This window comes from Labrus mixtus, chromosome 10 (assembly GCF_963584025.1).
Source record: "Labrus mixtus chromosome 10, fLabMix1.1, whole genome shotgun sequence".
In the NCBI taxonomy this organism is placed as follows: domain Eukaryota; kingdom Metazoa; phylum Chordata; class Actinopteri; order Labriformes; family Labridae; genus Labrus; species Labrus mixtus.
This window is the reverse complement of record NC_083621.1, coordinates 4817245-4831788: the sequence shown is the minus strand read 5'-3', so window position 1 is coordinate 4831788 and position 14544 is coordinate 4817245. Positions and strand designations below refer to the sequence as shown.

Genomic DNA, 14544 nt, shown 5'->3' with positions numbered 1-14544 from the left:
TAGCCAGGCAGCACATTTAGTACACCCGCTCATTTCGGGTTTTTTTTAATGATGAAAGAAAAAGTCTGCAGCATGTTCTTTAGGTTTCTCTTTTACTTCTTTCTCTTCCTTTTTCTCCTTTAAAAAAAATAACATTTTCAACATGCTGTTTTTAAATATTTGAATTTGCATTTCTCTGAGTGAAAAGATTTAAACCCTTAATTTAGACATTACAGGAAACCTAAAACACCCTGCCCTAATTGTGTCTTATTTCCCCACCCAGTTTCTCTCTTTGTATTTAAATGATGATAATTGTACATAACAGTGTTGCTTAATTGGCATCATTAAAAATCTCTGTCTGTTTTCCTAAAATCTAAATGTTTGAAATATTGTTTTATACCTTTGAGAAATGTGCATGCTACCTTTAATTGAGACTAAAATGTTAACACACAGGGATAATAAACATATTTGAGTGTTAAACTGAAGAGAATGGATTATGGGGTTATATTTTTCATTTTCTTTAAACTAATGCAGTTGAGCAGGGACAGTCTTTATTTTCAAGTTGTTTCAAAATCCAGTTTATTGTTTGCTTTAAAGACCACTCAAGCTTAAAGGTTGCATCGTTTCTTAACGTCCACTCTCCATAATAATAGATGTGCATAAAATCTAAACATCATATCTGCCTCCTGAGATGCTTTAACTTTTAAAAAAATGATCTTTCCAAACACCGGACGTGTCTTTCTGCTGCAGTGTCCAGCATCCTCTTGTATTCATCAGCATTCTGCACACGGTGAGAGGAGAGTTTCCTCTGCAGTTGTCGGTGTCCAAACGCTCCTGGGTTCCTCTTGAACGTGCTTGTATGCGCCTGGTCCATTAGTTAGCACCACAGATGGCCTGAAATAGCCGTCTTAATGCGCACGTATTGGTTAGCCAGACCTGCTGCTGCTGCTGCTGCTGGGAGCAACAACAGGCCTGTTAGCTCTCTGCATGTGACCCGTATGAGGTTACACCCAATTTTATTTTGGACCAAAAAAGAAGAGCCAACAACAACAATGTTCAGATAGAGCAAAAGCTATTGAAACGTCCCTGTTAGAATAAACACAACAACGTCACTATGAACTCAGATTTAAAGGCTGCAGAGGTGCTACTGTCCACTGAGAACACTTCACAGAAACATCACAAACATCATGGGGATTTTGTCACTATAAACTCATGATTAAATACCAAAGACGTCTGTCTCAGTCCCAACAGGAATATTAGAGGGGATACAATTACCATTTATGCTACTGTGGAGCATCAGAGCAAACACATAATGTGAAACCTGATGATAATATTATAGGCATATTACTGTGGGAGATTAAAAATAATAATGAGAGAGGAAGCAAACGAAAAACACCGTCACAATAAATCCAGCTGCAGAACACAATAAAAAAAAGGCATTTTTATTCCAGGCACTAAATCTAGCGTTGCTAATTTACACTCAGGTAATGTTTAACTTTCTGTGACCTACAGTTAAAGGCACATTGAAGCGCTTTGTCTTGATTTTACAAGTCATTTGCTCTCGCATGCCTCAATTTGCCACTCGTGTTCAGCACCATCAGGGGACAAGTCGGCTGCTCCCCTGGAAACGACTGCCGAGCGCGTAATCACTTCATGTTCCATTTTCCATCCAAATTGTCATCGTCTGTGCTGCAAATGATTTTTTTTCAGGGTTGCTGAAACTCTGCGAGCAAAAAAAAACAAAAACAAAAAAAACACGTGGCCCCTCTTGGGACACCTATGCAGATGTTATATTCATTTTGGCTTCTGGTGAGCTTTTCCCTGACAAAACAACAACAAATAAACACCCTGTAAGACAGGAGGCAAAACAGCTTGTTTGGGGGAAGGAGTGACACAAAGATACACATTCTATTTTTTTTTTTTTTTTCTGTAGTGGATTTCCATTTTGTCTAAAAAAAACCTGAGAGTGTGGCCAGGGGAGTGGATCCATGGCCAGAAACGATCTCATTACATTTATCGATCTTCTGTTTACCCATGGCTGACAAAATAGACAGGATTCATAGATATTTTATGATGCAGAGGATAAGTTGTTATTAATACCCAGATACAGGCATCTGGGAAAGTGAACCAGCAGAACAATAACACAATGAGGGCTCACACATTCACAAACCAGTTAATGCATGTTCAGAACAATGTTTGTCCATTCATCAAAACATACAGGCTACTACTATTGTTTGGAGTTTGGACATAATGTGCCTGTAGGATAATTCTGCATACGGTTGATGTGAGTGCCAAAAAAAAAAAGATATATTGTTTGGGATTATTGATGAAAGCTGCTTGATGTTCTGCACTAACTGCATATTATCAAATGTAATTAATCTGATGACACAATACGTGATTTTGATGAGTTTGATGTTTTGTATGGAAGGCCTTCTGGTCCAAAATTTCACATTCTTTGAGTAAAATTGGCAAATATTGTCAACATGTATATTGTCAGGGGTTTAATGTAGGAATACTTTGTGTTTGTTTAAAAGGCATTTTTGAGCCAAATTGAAGTTTGCTTTAAGAGCAAACAATGCAAAAAGAATGATACAGTCAGGGTTTAAATGTAAAGAAGCTTCATATTGTTATGGAAGATATAGTGGCAAAAATCAATGCTTTGAAATAATTCTGCTCTGGTGGAAAACACTGCCAGAAAATACTTATTGACTTATTGTTAGGAGTTTAAATGAGGAATCTTTAGGTTTGTGTAGAAGATATTTTGTTCCAATGTTACATTTTATCTTATACGTTTGATCCATTGCCCCCCCAAAAAAGGAGAAAAAGCATGTAACAATGTCTTCTTTGCTAGTTTTTGAATAGCACTTAGATTGTGAGGTTATGATATCATAAAATAAGTTTTATAAAATAATCTTCTGACCTTCACATTAACCCTCGATCTTCTGATTCTGTTTAGTACTCAGTATGTGCTTCATTTATCTTTGTAAGCTATGCGTATTTTTCTAAATGGCAGATGTCTCATTTTGGAGCTAAACCTCTCTTAACTTAAGTCTCTGCTAGATAATAACGTTAAAGCAGACTCTGCTCATCATTCAGGGATCCTTCATGTGATTAGCTTGCTATGCGTCGGCGCCTGCACAGTGCCGGCTGCTGTGCTGCTGTGCTCCAGATGTGGGACCTCAATGTGTCTCCCTTTCCTTTAGGGGAGCAGGCAGAGGAGAGCCGAGCCGGGGAGGCTACAGGGGGGCTGGGGGCCGCCGGGTCCCTCTGCCCTCTCCCCAAGGGAGACATCGGCAGGGTCCCCGTCTGGAGCACTATGGAGACGTTAGCTAAATGCTATTACCCCGAGCTCGCTCACCTGCGAGACGGCAGTGGCCTTCTAGCAGACTATCCTTTCCCAAAGGGGGCTTGCCCAGGTGAGTGACCCCCTCCTCTACCCCCTTAAAACCCCCCTAAACATGTGTTTTACTGCTTATTATGAAGTGCATCCCTCTAAATTGAAAACATTTGTTTGTGAAAATGTAAAGACAAATTGTTTCTCTAGGAGTTTAAACTGTTTCTAATATTTTCTCCTGTAGAGTATTTTATTTCGCTGATTCTGCATATCCCAGTTTTCCTAAAGTCTGTCTCCGACTTTTTGTTGGTTCTTCCTTTCTGCATGAATCAGACGGCTGTTTGGTTCTTAAATCTGGCAGGGGGGGATTATCAGTCGTAATTACATTTGTTTTCTTCAATTGGCAGCTTCTGGGCCTTCTCTCTTCTCCGACTCCCCCCAAACACACACTGGCCTTTTTACAGAGTTAAGACAAAATGGACAATAATTGTATCTAACCGAGTGGACTGGAAAACAAAATGATGTTTGTAACATGAGCTAAACAAACAGAAAAGCTCCTGGGAAATAAGTGTTCGGGTTCAGAAGTGTAGCTCACTCCAGTTTGTAAATGAAACAAAAACCTCAATTACTTATAAAACTCTTATCTAAATGCTAATACTGCCTAACATTCATCAAAACAAAGTCAAATACATCCATTTTTCTTTTCATTTCCAGCAGCCCTCTCGCCCTTCTCCGTGACCCGTCGCATCGGACACCCGTACCAGAACCGGACGCCGCCCAAGAGGAAAAAGCCCCGCACCTCCTTCAGCCGGGTGCAGATCTGCGAGCTGGAGAAGCGCTTCCACCGGCAGAAGTACCTGGCGTCGGCAGAGCGCGCCACCTTGGCAAAAGCCCTGAAGATGACGGACGCGCAAGTCAAGACCTGGTTCCAGAACAGACGGACAAAATGGCGGTAAGAATGCAGACGGGGCGCTCTCCCTTTCTCGCTTGAAAAAAGTGTTATCGTTGGCAGTTTAATGCAGTGTGAAAGGATCATAATTCTCAGTTTTAGTGCCATATTTTGCTCCCAAGAGCAAAAAAACAAAGAGGCTGTGGTGCTTTTTCCTCTTTATTAGAACAAGATTTTTCACTCAGAAAATTCCCCTCCTACCGCCGTAAATCCACAGAGCTGAATGTTTTGGTCCCGGTCTCCAAGTGGGTTTACTTAAAAGACGAGTAAAACGGCCTCTGAAGCAGTTTGAGACGTCGTAACAACACAACACCTATTCTGCTTAGCTTAGCCAGTCGAGGCCACTTCACTTGACCAAGCACAATTACTGGCGAGCGTCCTGAAAGGCCTTTTAGAAAAGCTGCTGTCCAAAGCAATACTGAAACACTCACAGGAGGAATCCACTGCCAGGTCTATAGACAGCACACACACACACACACACACACACACACACACACACACACACACACACACACACACACACACACACACACACACACACTCGCTTCACTTCATTCTAACTGTTGTTTATTGCCATTTGGAGGTAAATGAGTAGGAAATCAAATTATCAAGCCCTGCCCATACTTAAAGGGACAGGACGCATTTTTCAAAAGCACATTACAAACGGCTAATAACCTCTTAGAGTTTTAATGGTTAAATGATCTTAAAGCCGTTAAGAATTATTTTTCAACTGGAATAAAACACTTGATAAAAGACGTGTGTTTCTGCAGGCCCGGTTTACGTTTCAGGGCGGCTTTGTTGGCATATCTGTCTAAAAGCATCAAATTAATTTAACATTTAATAATAATAATAATAATACATTTTATTTAAAGGCGCCTTTCAAAACTCTCAAGGTCACCTTACAGAGCAGAGATAAAAAGGACAAAGTGACAACACAACGATAAAAAATAACATTAAAAACACACAAATGTACAGGATGTAAAGGAGTTATGAGACCGGGTGGAGAATGATCAGACAGTTTAAAAAGATGTGTTTTGAGATGCGATTTTAAAAAATGGAGAGAAAGTCGATATTACAGATTTGTGGCAAGGTCACTCAAGAAACAGTTTACCGGTAATTTAATTAATATTGATGAGAAAGTAAAAAAATTTGCAAAAATATTGATTTGTCTTTGACGACAGAAACCCTGCATCTCCCAGAAAGTTAGAAGGTTTTATGTCTTATAAACAACACTTACAAAGACCTGTGTGTAAGACTCTTTTTTATTTTTTAAAGAGAGTGCCTGTCATGTGCTTTAAGGCCATGTTAAGTTATCCTACAGTTGCTGCTCGATGTTGTGAAATCTTACGCACTGCTCCTTTAATTCATGTGATGCAAGGTCCTTTAAAAAAAAAAAAGTCATACAGGTTTATTTATTTGAAGAATTACGTTCAAAAGCAGTGAAAGCAAAGATGCATTTTTTTTTTAATTCAAGATGTGATAAAAGTGAATTAGCTTGAAATAAAACACCAGCAAAGTGAATCCAGGACTAAACAGCGTGTCCCCGAGAAGCGAGGGAATTGGCGTAACTGTTTTTTTTTTTTGTCTGATTTTCTGGATTTGCAGAGATTTATGCCTTCTCCCAGTAGTGTGCACCTGATAGGATGAGCATGAGGGATGTCTTTGCGTGACGACTACGCTAGTAACAAGACGATGATCGAATCAACAGCCGGCCAATCGGATTATGATAATGCTGTTAACAATAATGTGTGGCTAATGGATGGAGCTTGGTGTGCATGAACGAGTTGTTTCAGAGGTGTGTGTTTCCGCCTGTGAGATCCACCTGCCATTTGTATGTTGTTGTTGTTGTTGTTGATCCTGACGGCAGGCGTTGGTTCATTCATAATGGTTTTGTGTTGTTGGTAACGTCATGTTTTAAAAAGGGCTTAAATAATCCTCATTGTGCCTGAAAGTGAAATGTTGTTTTCAGATGTAAACAAGTCAGGAGATTCATTTTAATAACATTTTAATGTATGAGAGATTTTTATTTATTCATTTGTGAAACACAGGTTTTAAACTCGTATTCATATTTAGAAAGCAACCTTTTTGTTTTTGAAGAAATTCTTAAAAAGAAAATCACACATTTGTATTCCTGTTCTGCATTCATCCACTCACTCACTCACCTCTTTTTTTAAAGATTTATTTTTAGGCGATTTGCCTTCATTTGACAGGACAGTGGATAGAGAGAGAGAGAGAGAGAGAGAGAGAGAGTGGGGAATGGCATGAGGCAAAGCATCCACAGGCCGGACTTGAACCTGGACCCCCCCCGCTTGGAGGATCGTACATACTGTAGGGCACAACCTTACCCCATAACCCTGCAGACTCAGAGTGTACACATTTCTTTAATAGATATACCATAAAAGTACAAATAATTAAAAAAAAAAAAAAAAAGCAGATATATCTTCTACACAAACATTTGCAAGATTTCAAACTTCTGGAATAAAACATCTCGACGTCCATTCTTCTATCTTCATCACTGCCTACAACCACTAACACCCCCCCCCCCCCCCCCCCCCCCCCCCCCACATTACTTCTGCGTTGTACTGTCCTCGTCGTTTTTTGTTTTGTTTTATTGTTTTATGTTTTCGTCAAAGCGTCTTTTGAGTTTTCAGAAAAGCGCTCTGTAAAACTGTATTTTTATTATTATTATGAATTCATGCAGACGACACAGTTGGTTGAAGAGATAAAAATATACAGATACAGTGTTAGAAGACAGAGTGTGTGTATCTTTATTGTGTGTATCCTTCCTTATTTTCTGGATACTTTTAGACACCAACACTCAATGTTTCCTCTAAAGAGGCTGCAGCATTTAAAACAGACTCTAAATCTTTATAACACAGTAATGGATGTTTTATGGTTTTGTTAACATATGCCGCTCTGTAAAGACAAAAAACCAAACAGATGTAACTTTCCTACCTTGAGGCAGAAAGAGAAGCTGTTCCTCCCCTCCCTCCGTCAGTCACCAACACCTGTCACTCATCCTGATCAGCTGTCATCCAGCTTGAGGCTGAAGTCACCGGCACAGGTGTTGAATATGTGTGCATTAAAAGCAGTGAACTTTAGCAGGTTTAATTACAGGAAAACGTTTTATTTTTACCCCCCTCTCTCGCAGCAAATAAAGAGTTCATATTCTGCTGGCAGTCATTTGTGTAGTAAACTTTTTAGGAGATACAATAGTCTGACAAACCTTAAATGGCTTCCTTTAATTACCTTTCATGTCTATGTTGCACTCAACAGCGGTTGCTATGGTTGCAGTTTCTGACAAACTCAACCAAAACCACTCCAGATGTTCTTCTTTTTTGATACTTAAAAAAGGAGTGTGAATAAATAAATTGTAATCTAATCATATATTTGAACAGCAGACATATTTATTTACTTTATTAGGACCTTAATATTCTTAAAATGACCCTAAAAAACTACAATTGAATGTAAACTGTTTCCTGTCTGCGTGCAACATGACTCAATCTGGTGTGCATAAATCCCCCATAAAAAAACGAACATAATTTAGTTTTTTATGTCCTCTGTTTCCCCCTTTGTCCCCTTCATCCACCCAGGAGACAGACTGCGGAGGAGAGGGAGGCGGAGAGGCAGCAGGCCAACCGGCTGATGCTGCAGCTTCAGCAGGAAGCCTTTCAGAAGACGTTGAGCCAGCCGCTGCAGCCCGACCCGCTCTGCCTGCACAACTCCTCCCTGTACGCCCTGCAGAACCTGCAGCCCTGGGCGGACGAAAACAAGGTGACCTCCGTCACCTCCGTGGCATCTGTAGTTTGAGAGCGTGTGTGTGTGTGTGTGTGTTTGTGAGAGTGTGTGTGTAGAAGAGAGGGAGGGAGGTGAGAGAATGTGTTACTGAATGTGTGGATGGGAGGAAAAATGTTGTCGTGTCTGACGTTTAAAAAACGCAGCACCGTTATGGGATTGTCTTAGATACAGAAAAAAAAATGGACGTTGCTTCCTCACTCATTGATCGTTTACCAGCAACATGGTGGGGTTACTGCCAAGACCCACACGACAGCACAGGAGCCGCACTGACATTTTCTGTTTGTCAAATTTAAACAAACTGTTATCTTGAATATCTAAAGTCTTGTTGAGTCATATCCCTGCCTTACACCACGTTTCCGCTTTCCCTTCAGCTGTCGGTCTAAAAGAGAGGAGGGCATTTTATCCAAAAGTGCCAGGAAACAAAACGGACAACCTCTGTACATGCCCAACTATCAAGACTGTGCCCCCCCTTCCTCTTTGTGCCTCTGGATCCCCCCCCAATGAGGCAGCAGAGACACTATGCCCCAATAACGGCACAAAAAAGACCTCCTGTTTTCTCGCTTTTGACTTTGTACAATATAGTAAAAAAAATGCATGTTTCAACCCTTTCTGTGTGCACTCGGGACGTACCAATTGAAGCCAGCCTGCCGAGGAGGTGGACTGCAGTGATCGAGTGGTAGAGGATTGGTGGGATCTCCTGATGGTGAATTCCTCATTATGTTCAATTTAAAGGTGTTTTATATTAAATGATATTGTGAATTTTTGGAAAAGATGACAAAGCTCTCTGCTTTTTTTTTCTCTTCCCCTCTCTCTTTGTCTCGTCGGGCTGTTTCTCTCTGTTGTTTGTCACCATTATGAAAACAATGCAATAATACTTTACGATTTTGCCTCAGATAGTTAGCCTCTTGGGATTCAGCTATGATTACACATTAAAGTTTCAAACCACCCAAAGGTAAGATACTATTGAAGTGTATCACAAAGACAGGGCAATACCTTTTTTTTTCTCCATAAAAACTGATGACTACAGCTCCCAGGTGTGACTGTGGAAGGAGGGTGTTGCTCAGCGGAATCCTCCCTGGATAAATAAAGGTTTGAGAACCGATGCCAGCTCAAATTACAGCGAGAGTACAAGTTGTGCCGCTGCCAAGTGAACATTCGAACTGCGGTCTGGCTTTTATGTTTTTGTTTTTATTCCAGTCATTTTTATTGGAACACCTTTTGAAAAGGGCATAACCTTGTTTCTATCTGCAGAAAGGGTGCTAAGGGTGTTTTATTTTTAAAACCATGCCCGATTCAGGGACCTGAATTTACAGCCAAATATTGACACATGAACAAAATACCAGTCGTTAGCCAAAAACACGGCATGCAAAGGATTAATTTTAAATGAAAAAGGAAAAGGAAAGATGAAGAGAAACTCTATATTATCTGTTTCTTTTTACCATCTTACCAAAAGATCCCACTAACTTCAGATGTAAAATGTGTTGATTTTATACAACCAATTAATCAAATCATCAAAATTAAACATAACAAAGACAAACACCTAGACTAAAGATTTTATTGACCCCATGGGGAAATTAATTTTCACAGCACCGTCAACACAGACAATTTCCACCAAAGAACATTCACACACAAACAGAGTTAGACAACAGTCAAAAGTTCCCAGGATTAAAGGGCGCCATTACCTAGTGCAGTGATTCTCAAAGTGGGGTCCCAGGACCCCCAGAGGTCCGCGAACCATAGCTTGGGGATCCGTGGAATAATTTACAAACAATTGTAAAAGTGCGCTTTATCATTGAAAAAGCATATCTACACACTGGGACCTCTTGCACCAATAAAATCAGCTATTTTTGTCCAATACTCCCGCCCACTTTAGTTTTGTGCCATTAGATCAATTCTGATATGATCGTGACATGTCGGTCACTTCATACTGCGCAACGATAAAAAAAATAAAAAACACCTCAGAGCCAACATTTTCTCAAAGTTTATAAAATGAATTACTTGGAAAGTATTATTGTAGCCTAATTCTATTGTTGCAAAGTACTATATAGTACATTATTACATAGTATTAATATTTGCTTATCAAAGTTAGGATAATGAGGGGGACCTTGGAAAAATTTCTCACCTGAAAGGGCGCCGTTACCTAGTGGATATAGTGCGAGTGCCCCATGTACAGAGGCTGTTGTCCTCCAAGCAGGCGGCCCAGGTTCAAATCCGACCTGTGGCTACTTTACCGGATATCATTCCCCACGCTCAGACTCTGTCCACTGTCCCATCTCTACAATAAAGGCACAAAAAGCCCAAAAAATAATCACTAAAAACACCCGGGCTTATAAAGCCTCCGCTTCAACCTCTACAGTTTGTCCCCGCAAAATCATGAGTGTCAGGACCCTAATGTTTCCCTCTTATTGCCTGTATCTATTCTTTAAGACCCAGATTTTTCAAATGGAAGCTTATAAATATCTAGCTCTGGCCTCTTTATCCCTCGTGTAATACATCCCATCACACAGCAGTTTCTGGGCATATTTTGGATATTGTTTGCCGGCAGCCAAAAGTAGGAGAGTGTAAAAATCTGAAGACATGCAGCGCAGCGTGGCAGAGGCTGCAGCTGCTGGCTGGAAACGCATCCTGGTACATGTAGGTGGTCTGTATAGACTGCACGGAGGAAACGATTGCTTCAGTTTACTGAGCATTAAAAGACATATTTGACATTCATGTAAACTTTTCATATTCTCTTTTAAGGTGTGTTCATTGGGGGTCAGCCCTATGTTCCCACATTTCTAAGAATTTTGGGAACACTTTATAATAACCATCATCTATAAAGGGTAAATAATGGTAAATAGATAGTTAATTAACCATTAGTTAATAGTTATTTACTGTTAACAAACAATGAAATGATGACACTTATATTAAACAAGTACACTAAATGTATGAAATGTTATAATGTGCACATCAATAAACTGTTAACATAACATAAATTATAGCATTACAAATCATTAGCAAACATTCTTAACTATCATTTCATTGTTTGTTAACAGTAAATAACTATCTATTTACCATTATTTACCATTTATAGATGATGGTTATTATAAAGTGTTAGCAATTTTTTTTTAAAATTAGGCCCTATGTTCCCACAGGATACAAATTTATCAAAAAAAGGAAATTTGGGAACATAGGGCCTAATTTTGAAAACAATCTTAGAAATGTGGGAACATAGGCACCATCTTGTTCATTGGCTGGAGCACAAACTTAACAAAAAGAACAACAACTTATTGGTCAGTGTGTTTTCAGTTTGTGACACGTTTTGTCTCCTGTTGAGTTAAGATCTCAAGGGCTGAATTTTTCCATTAAGAAGCTTTTAATTCTTGCATAATGTTCTCAAAAAAACAAGAAGTTAATGTTCGGTTGTTGACGAGTTTCTCTGTTGCATAACTGCACGCCCTGCTTCCATCAGCTCACACCTACATGATCTACACCTACAAGGAGGCATGGAAACTTCTGCCAAAAAAACAAACAAACAACATGAACTATAATCCTAAATGACACCAGCATTATCTTCATTCACAACTTTTGCCCCCACACTTTTTTTTGGTTTTGCTTCCATTGTTGTCTGGGTGAATCATGGCCACGGAGACACCAGACAGCCCAAAAAAACATTTTTGTTATCGGCACTTCCACGCTATCATGCAAATACTTATCAGCCGAGTCATAACAAAAAAAACCTATATGTGTGGAAGCTCAGTAAACACATCATTCAGGTTTCTCTGCTCGTAAATGAGCCTCCACTATTGTGACATCGCAGAAAGTGAGAGCGCCCACCTCGACGGCCAATCACAAGAACATAAATTCTTTACTAAAAAAAGGAGAAGATTGTTGAAAGTAGAAGAAATGATGACACTTCTTTACTACAGAATAAGAGAAAAATAACAGGCTGTGAAGTGTGCTCTCTGTAGGACAAGTCTTCAGCTGTTTCTGTGCAAAGCCAATGACGCATCATGCCATATTTGGGAAGTCTGTTGACTTTGAGTCGCTGTAACTTCAAATTAAATGCAAAAACAATACCCTGAATTGATCCCGATTTTTCTTATTGCTCTTCATCTGCTCTGTCTGCTGATTAGGCTGGTTAACGTTCATCTGACGGTGTCCAGTTGTCCACGTGATTGAGGTCATTGCGATCACTCGCCCGATGTTTCTGAGCAAGATTTCCTTTTTCTGTCTGTTACATCTTGAAAAGCCTTTTAAAGTAATTATTTGTCATTTTGCATTCATCATGCATCATATACCAAATCGATATACCAAAGAAATAATCTATGTTTCCCATTCAAGAATCAGTGTTGCAGCTGGGAAGGAGCTGGCATGCAGTGATGCAAAATCAAGATAGTCTTTAATTTCACTCAAAAGCACTTAAGCTTCCACGTCTGTTTTGAAAATGCACAGAGTAGATAGTACAGATATTTGTGTTAAATTGTAAAAAAAAGAAAAGTAAAAAGAAGTCAGAGAAGTACTGAAGATACCTGAGCAGGGGTGTTTCCCATGGGTGTTCTGGGGTGGCATGCCCCCGCCTCCTACCTGAAATCTAATTGGCCACCCCAGGTGCTAATCCATAAACTACTGACTGGGCTACTTTCCCAACAGGACCAAAGTTCAAAACAGCTTTTGATTGACTTGAATTCACTTTTGTGGCATTGCACATTTTCTTGTGTTGGCACTGTGACCTTTGGCGAGCTTATTGAGGCCGTAGAGAAGTTAGCATTAAGGTTTCTATGTTTCTGCTCTGTTGTGATGTTTGTAAGAATTAAAAACAAATACACCTGAATATAACATCTTTAGAAGACCTTAAAGGCTTTCTATGTGATTTTTCACACTTAAATATAATAGAAATCAAGTATATCGTCTGAAAATAACTCTGTGAGTCATGACTGTCTACAATGGGTGTAACACCCGAGTCCCACTGTCTGTGATGTTTTCAGAGTTTTCAGAGTCCTATCTTCAGTTTGTTTACATCGCCCGGACAGCAGGCTGACTCCTCCCCTCGTGTATAAAAGTTGTTTAATTGAGGGACTAGAGAAAAGAAGAATAACATACTGTACTCACTGCTTAACTGTGTTTCTAGATCACGCTCATTTCAGGTAAATTTACATGCAGTGTGAAGATACGAGCATAATAAAGATCGCTAGCATTAGCATGCTAACACAACAATGCAGCGCGAGTTGTTTTGGTTTCATGCTGGTGCTCAAGGGCGACATCTACTGGATCAAAAAATAACATATAAAGCCTTTAAAATCAGTGCAGAAGGAAATTGAAAATGAATGCTAAGAGTGAACACCTGATTCATTCCACCCTGCATAAGTTGGTTGTCTAGTCGTGCCAGCCCTGTACAAACATCTGGACGCGCCCCGGTAGCTAAGTATTTGTTCTTTGTTTTTCCTTACTCTGCAATCACTGGATCTCGTTGATGCATCATGTCGGCCTGTTGTTATCTTGGCCGTGCCTGCTGCTGCTGCTGTCAAATATCTTTCACAAGCTTTTATGACATACTTAGTTTTTTTTTTTAAACTCCAGGGTGAACACCTTGTACCTTTTGTTTGGGATTTCAACAGCATCTGGCTGCTCGAGTCTCCAAACTGTCGCTCAGAGCAGGTTGACGATTTGGTTGGAAACAGCTGTCTGCAGCTGCATCCACCCCCAACAACCCTCCCGATTCTCCACAACACAGCGCGTATGTTTAGTCAGTTTGTTTTTTAGGACGTCGCGCCTGGTTGGGATCCTGTCAATGGCAGACAAGTTCTCCAGGTGACGCCTCCTCTCCTCAACCCCCCCATTTCCTCCGCTCCACGTTGCTTTCATCTCTGCGTCTCGGATGCCTTGAAGACGTGACTTGGCTCATTCTGGAGAAATTCCTCGCTTTTGCTGTTTTCAAAACTGTGCATTGTGTTTTACTACAGGTGCTTAAAGATTTCATTCCTCGCTTGTCATGGCTCTACAAGGGTTGTTTATTTTTTTTTCTTTCACTCCTTCTCTGTCTCGCCACCAAAGAGCCCTGTCCTCCTTATCCAATAAAATGTCACCACACAAGATGAACAAGAGACGCAGACTCAGGGTGTATCACACCTCCTATCAGACACTCTGTTTGGAACAAAAAAAACTATTCACCAGAACTGCCCTGTTGTGCTCCGCCTGCAGCCATCATTTGTTTCCATTCTTAAGAAATACAGTGAACATGTAAGTCATTTTTAGGCTGCCAATGTAGCGTCCATTATCTTGTGAATGCTGCACGGCTTGGCAGTTTGATCTCTAAATAGCGACTGATAGATATCGTTACAGCTGTCCACTAAGTGTTATATTTCTTATTAAACGGTCGCTTTATACCATTATACAGCTTATTGTATTCAGATGAACAAACACTGACACTCAGCTCTCAGGTGACAACACATCAGGTGTTGACTATTGGTTTCATTCATCTACCTATAAGCTTTAGACACCACAT

The 14544-nt window shown here is 40.1% G+C and overlaps 1 protein-coding gene across 5 annotated transcripts in view; it reads left to right on the top strand.

The window, feature by feature from the left end:
• tlx2 (T cell leukemia homeobox 2) overlaps positions 1-8839 on the top strand; it is a 12795-nt gene extending 3956 nt beyond the window's left edge. Inside the window, exons 2-5 of one of the 5 annotated variants that reach the window (XM_061047665.1) lie at positions 3183-3395; positions 4031-4265; positions 7856-8036; positions 8432-8839. In XM_061047665.1, the coding sequence (XP_060903648.1) occupies positions 3183-3395; positions 4031-4265; positions 7856-8036; positions 8432-8443 (641 nt within the window). In that variant the 3' untranslated portion in view covers positions 8444-8839. The other 4 variants (XM_061047664.1, XM_061047668.1, XM_061047663.1 and 1 more) reach the window with 4 other exon arrangements.
• The last annotated feature ends 5705 nt before the right edge of the window (positions 8840-14544 follow it).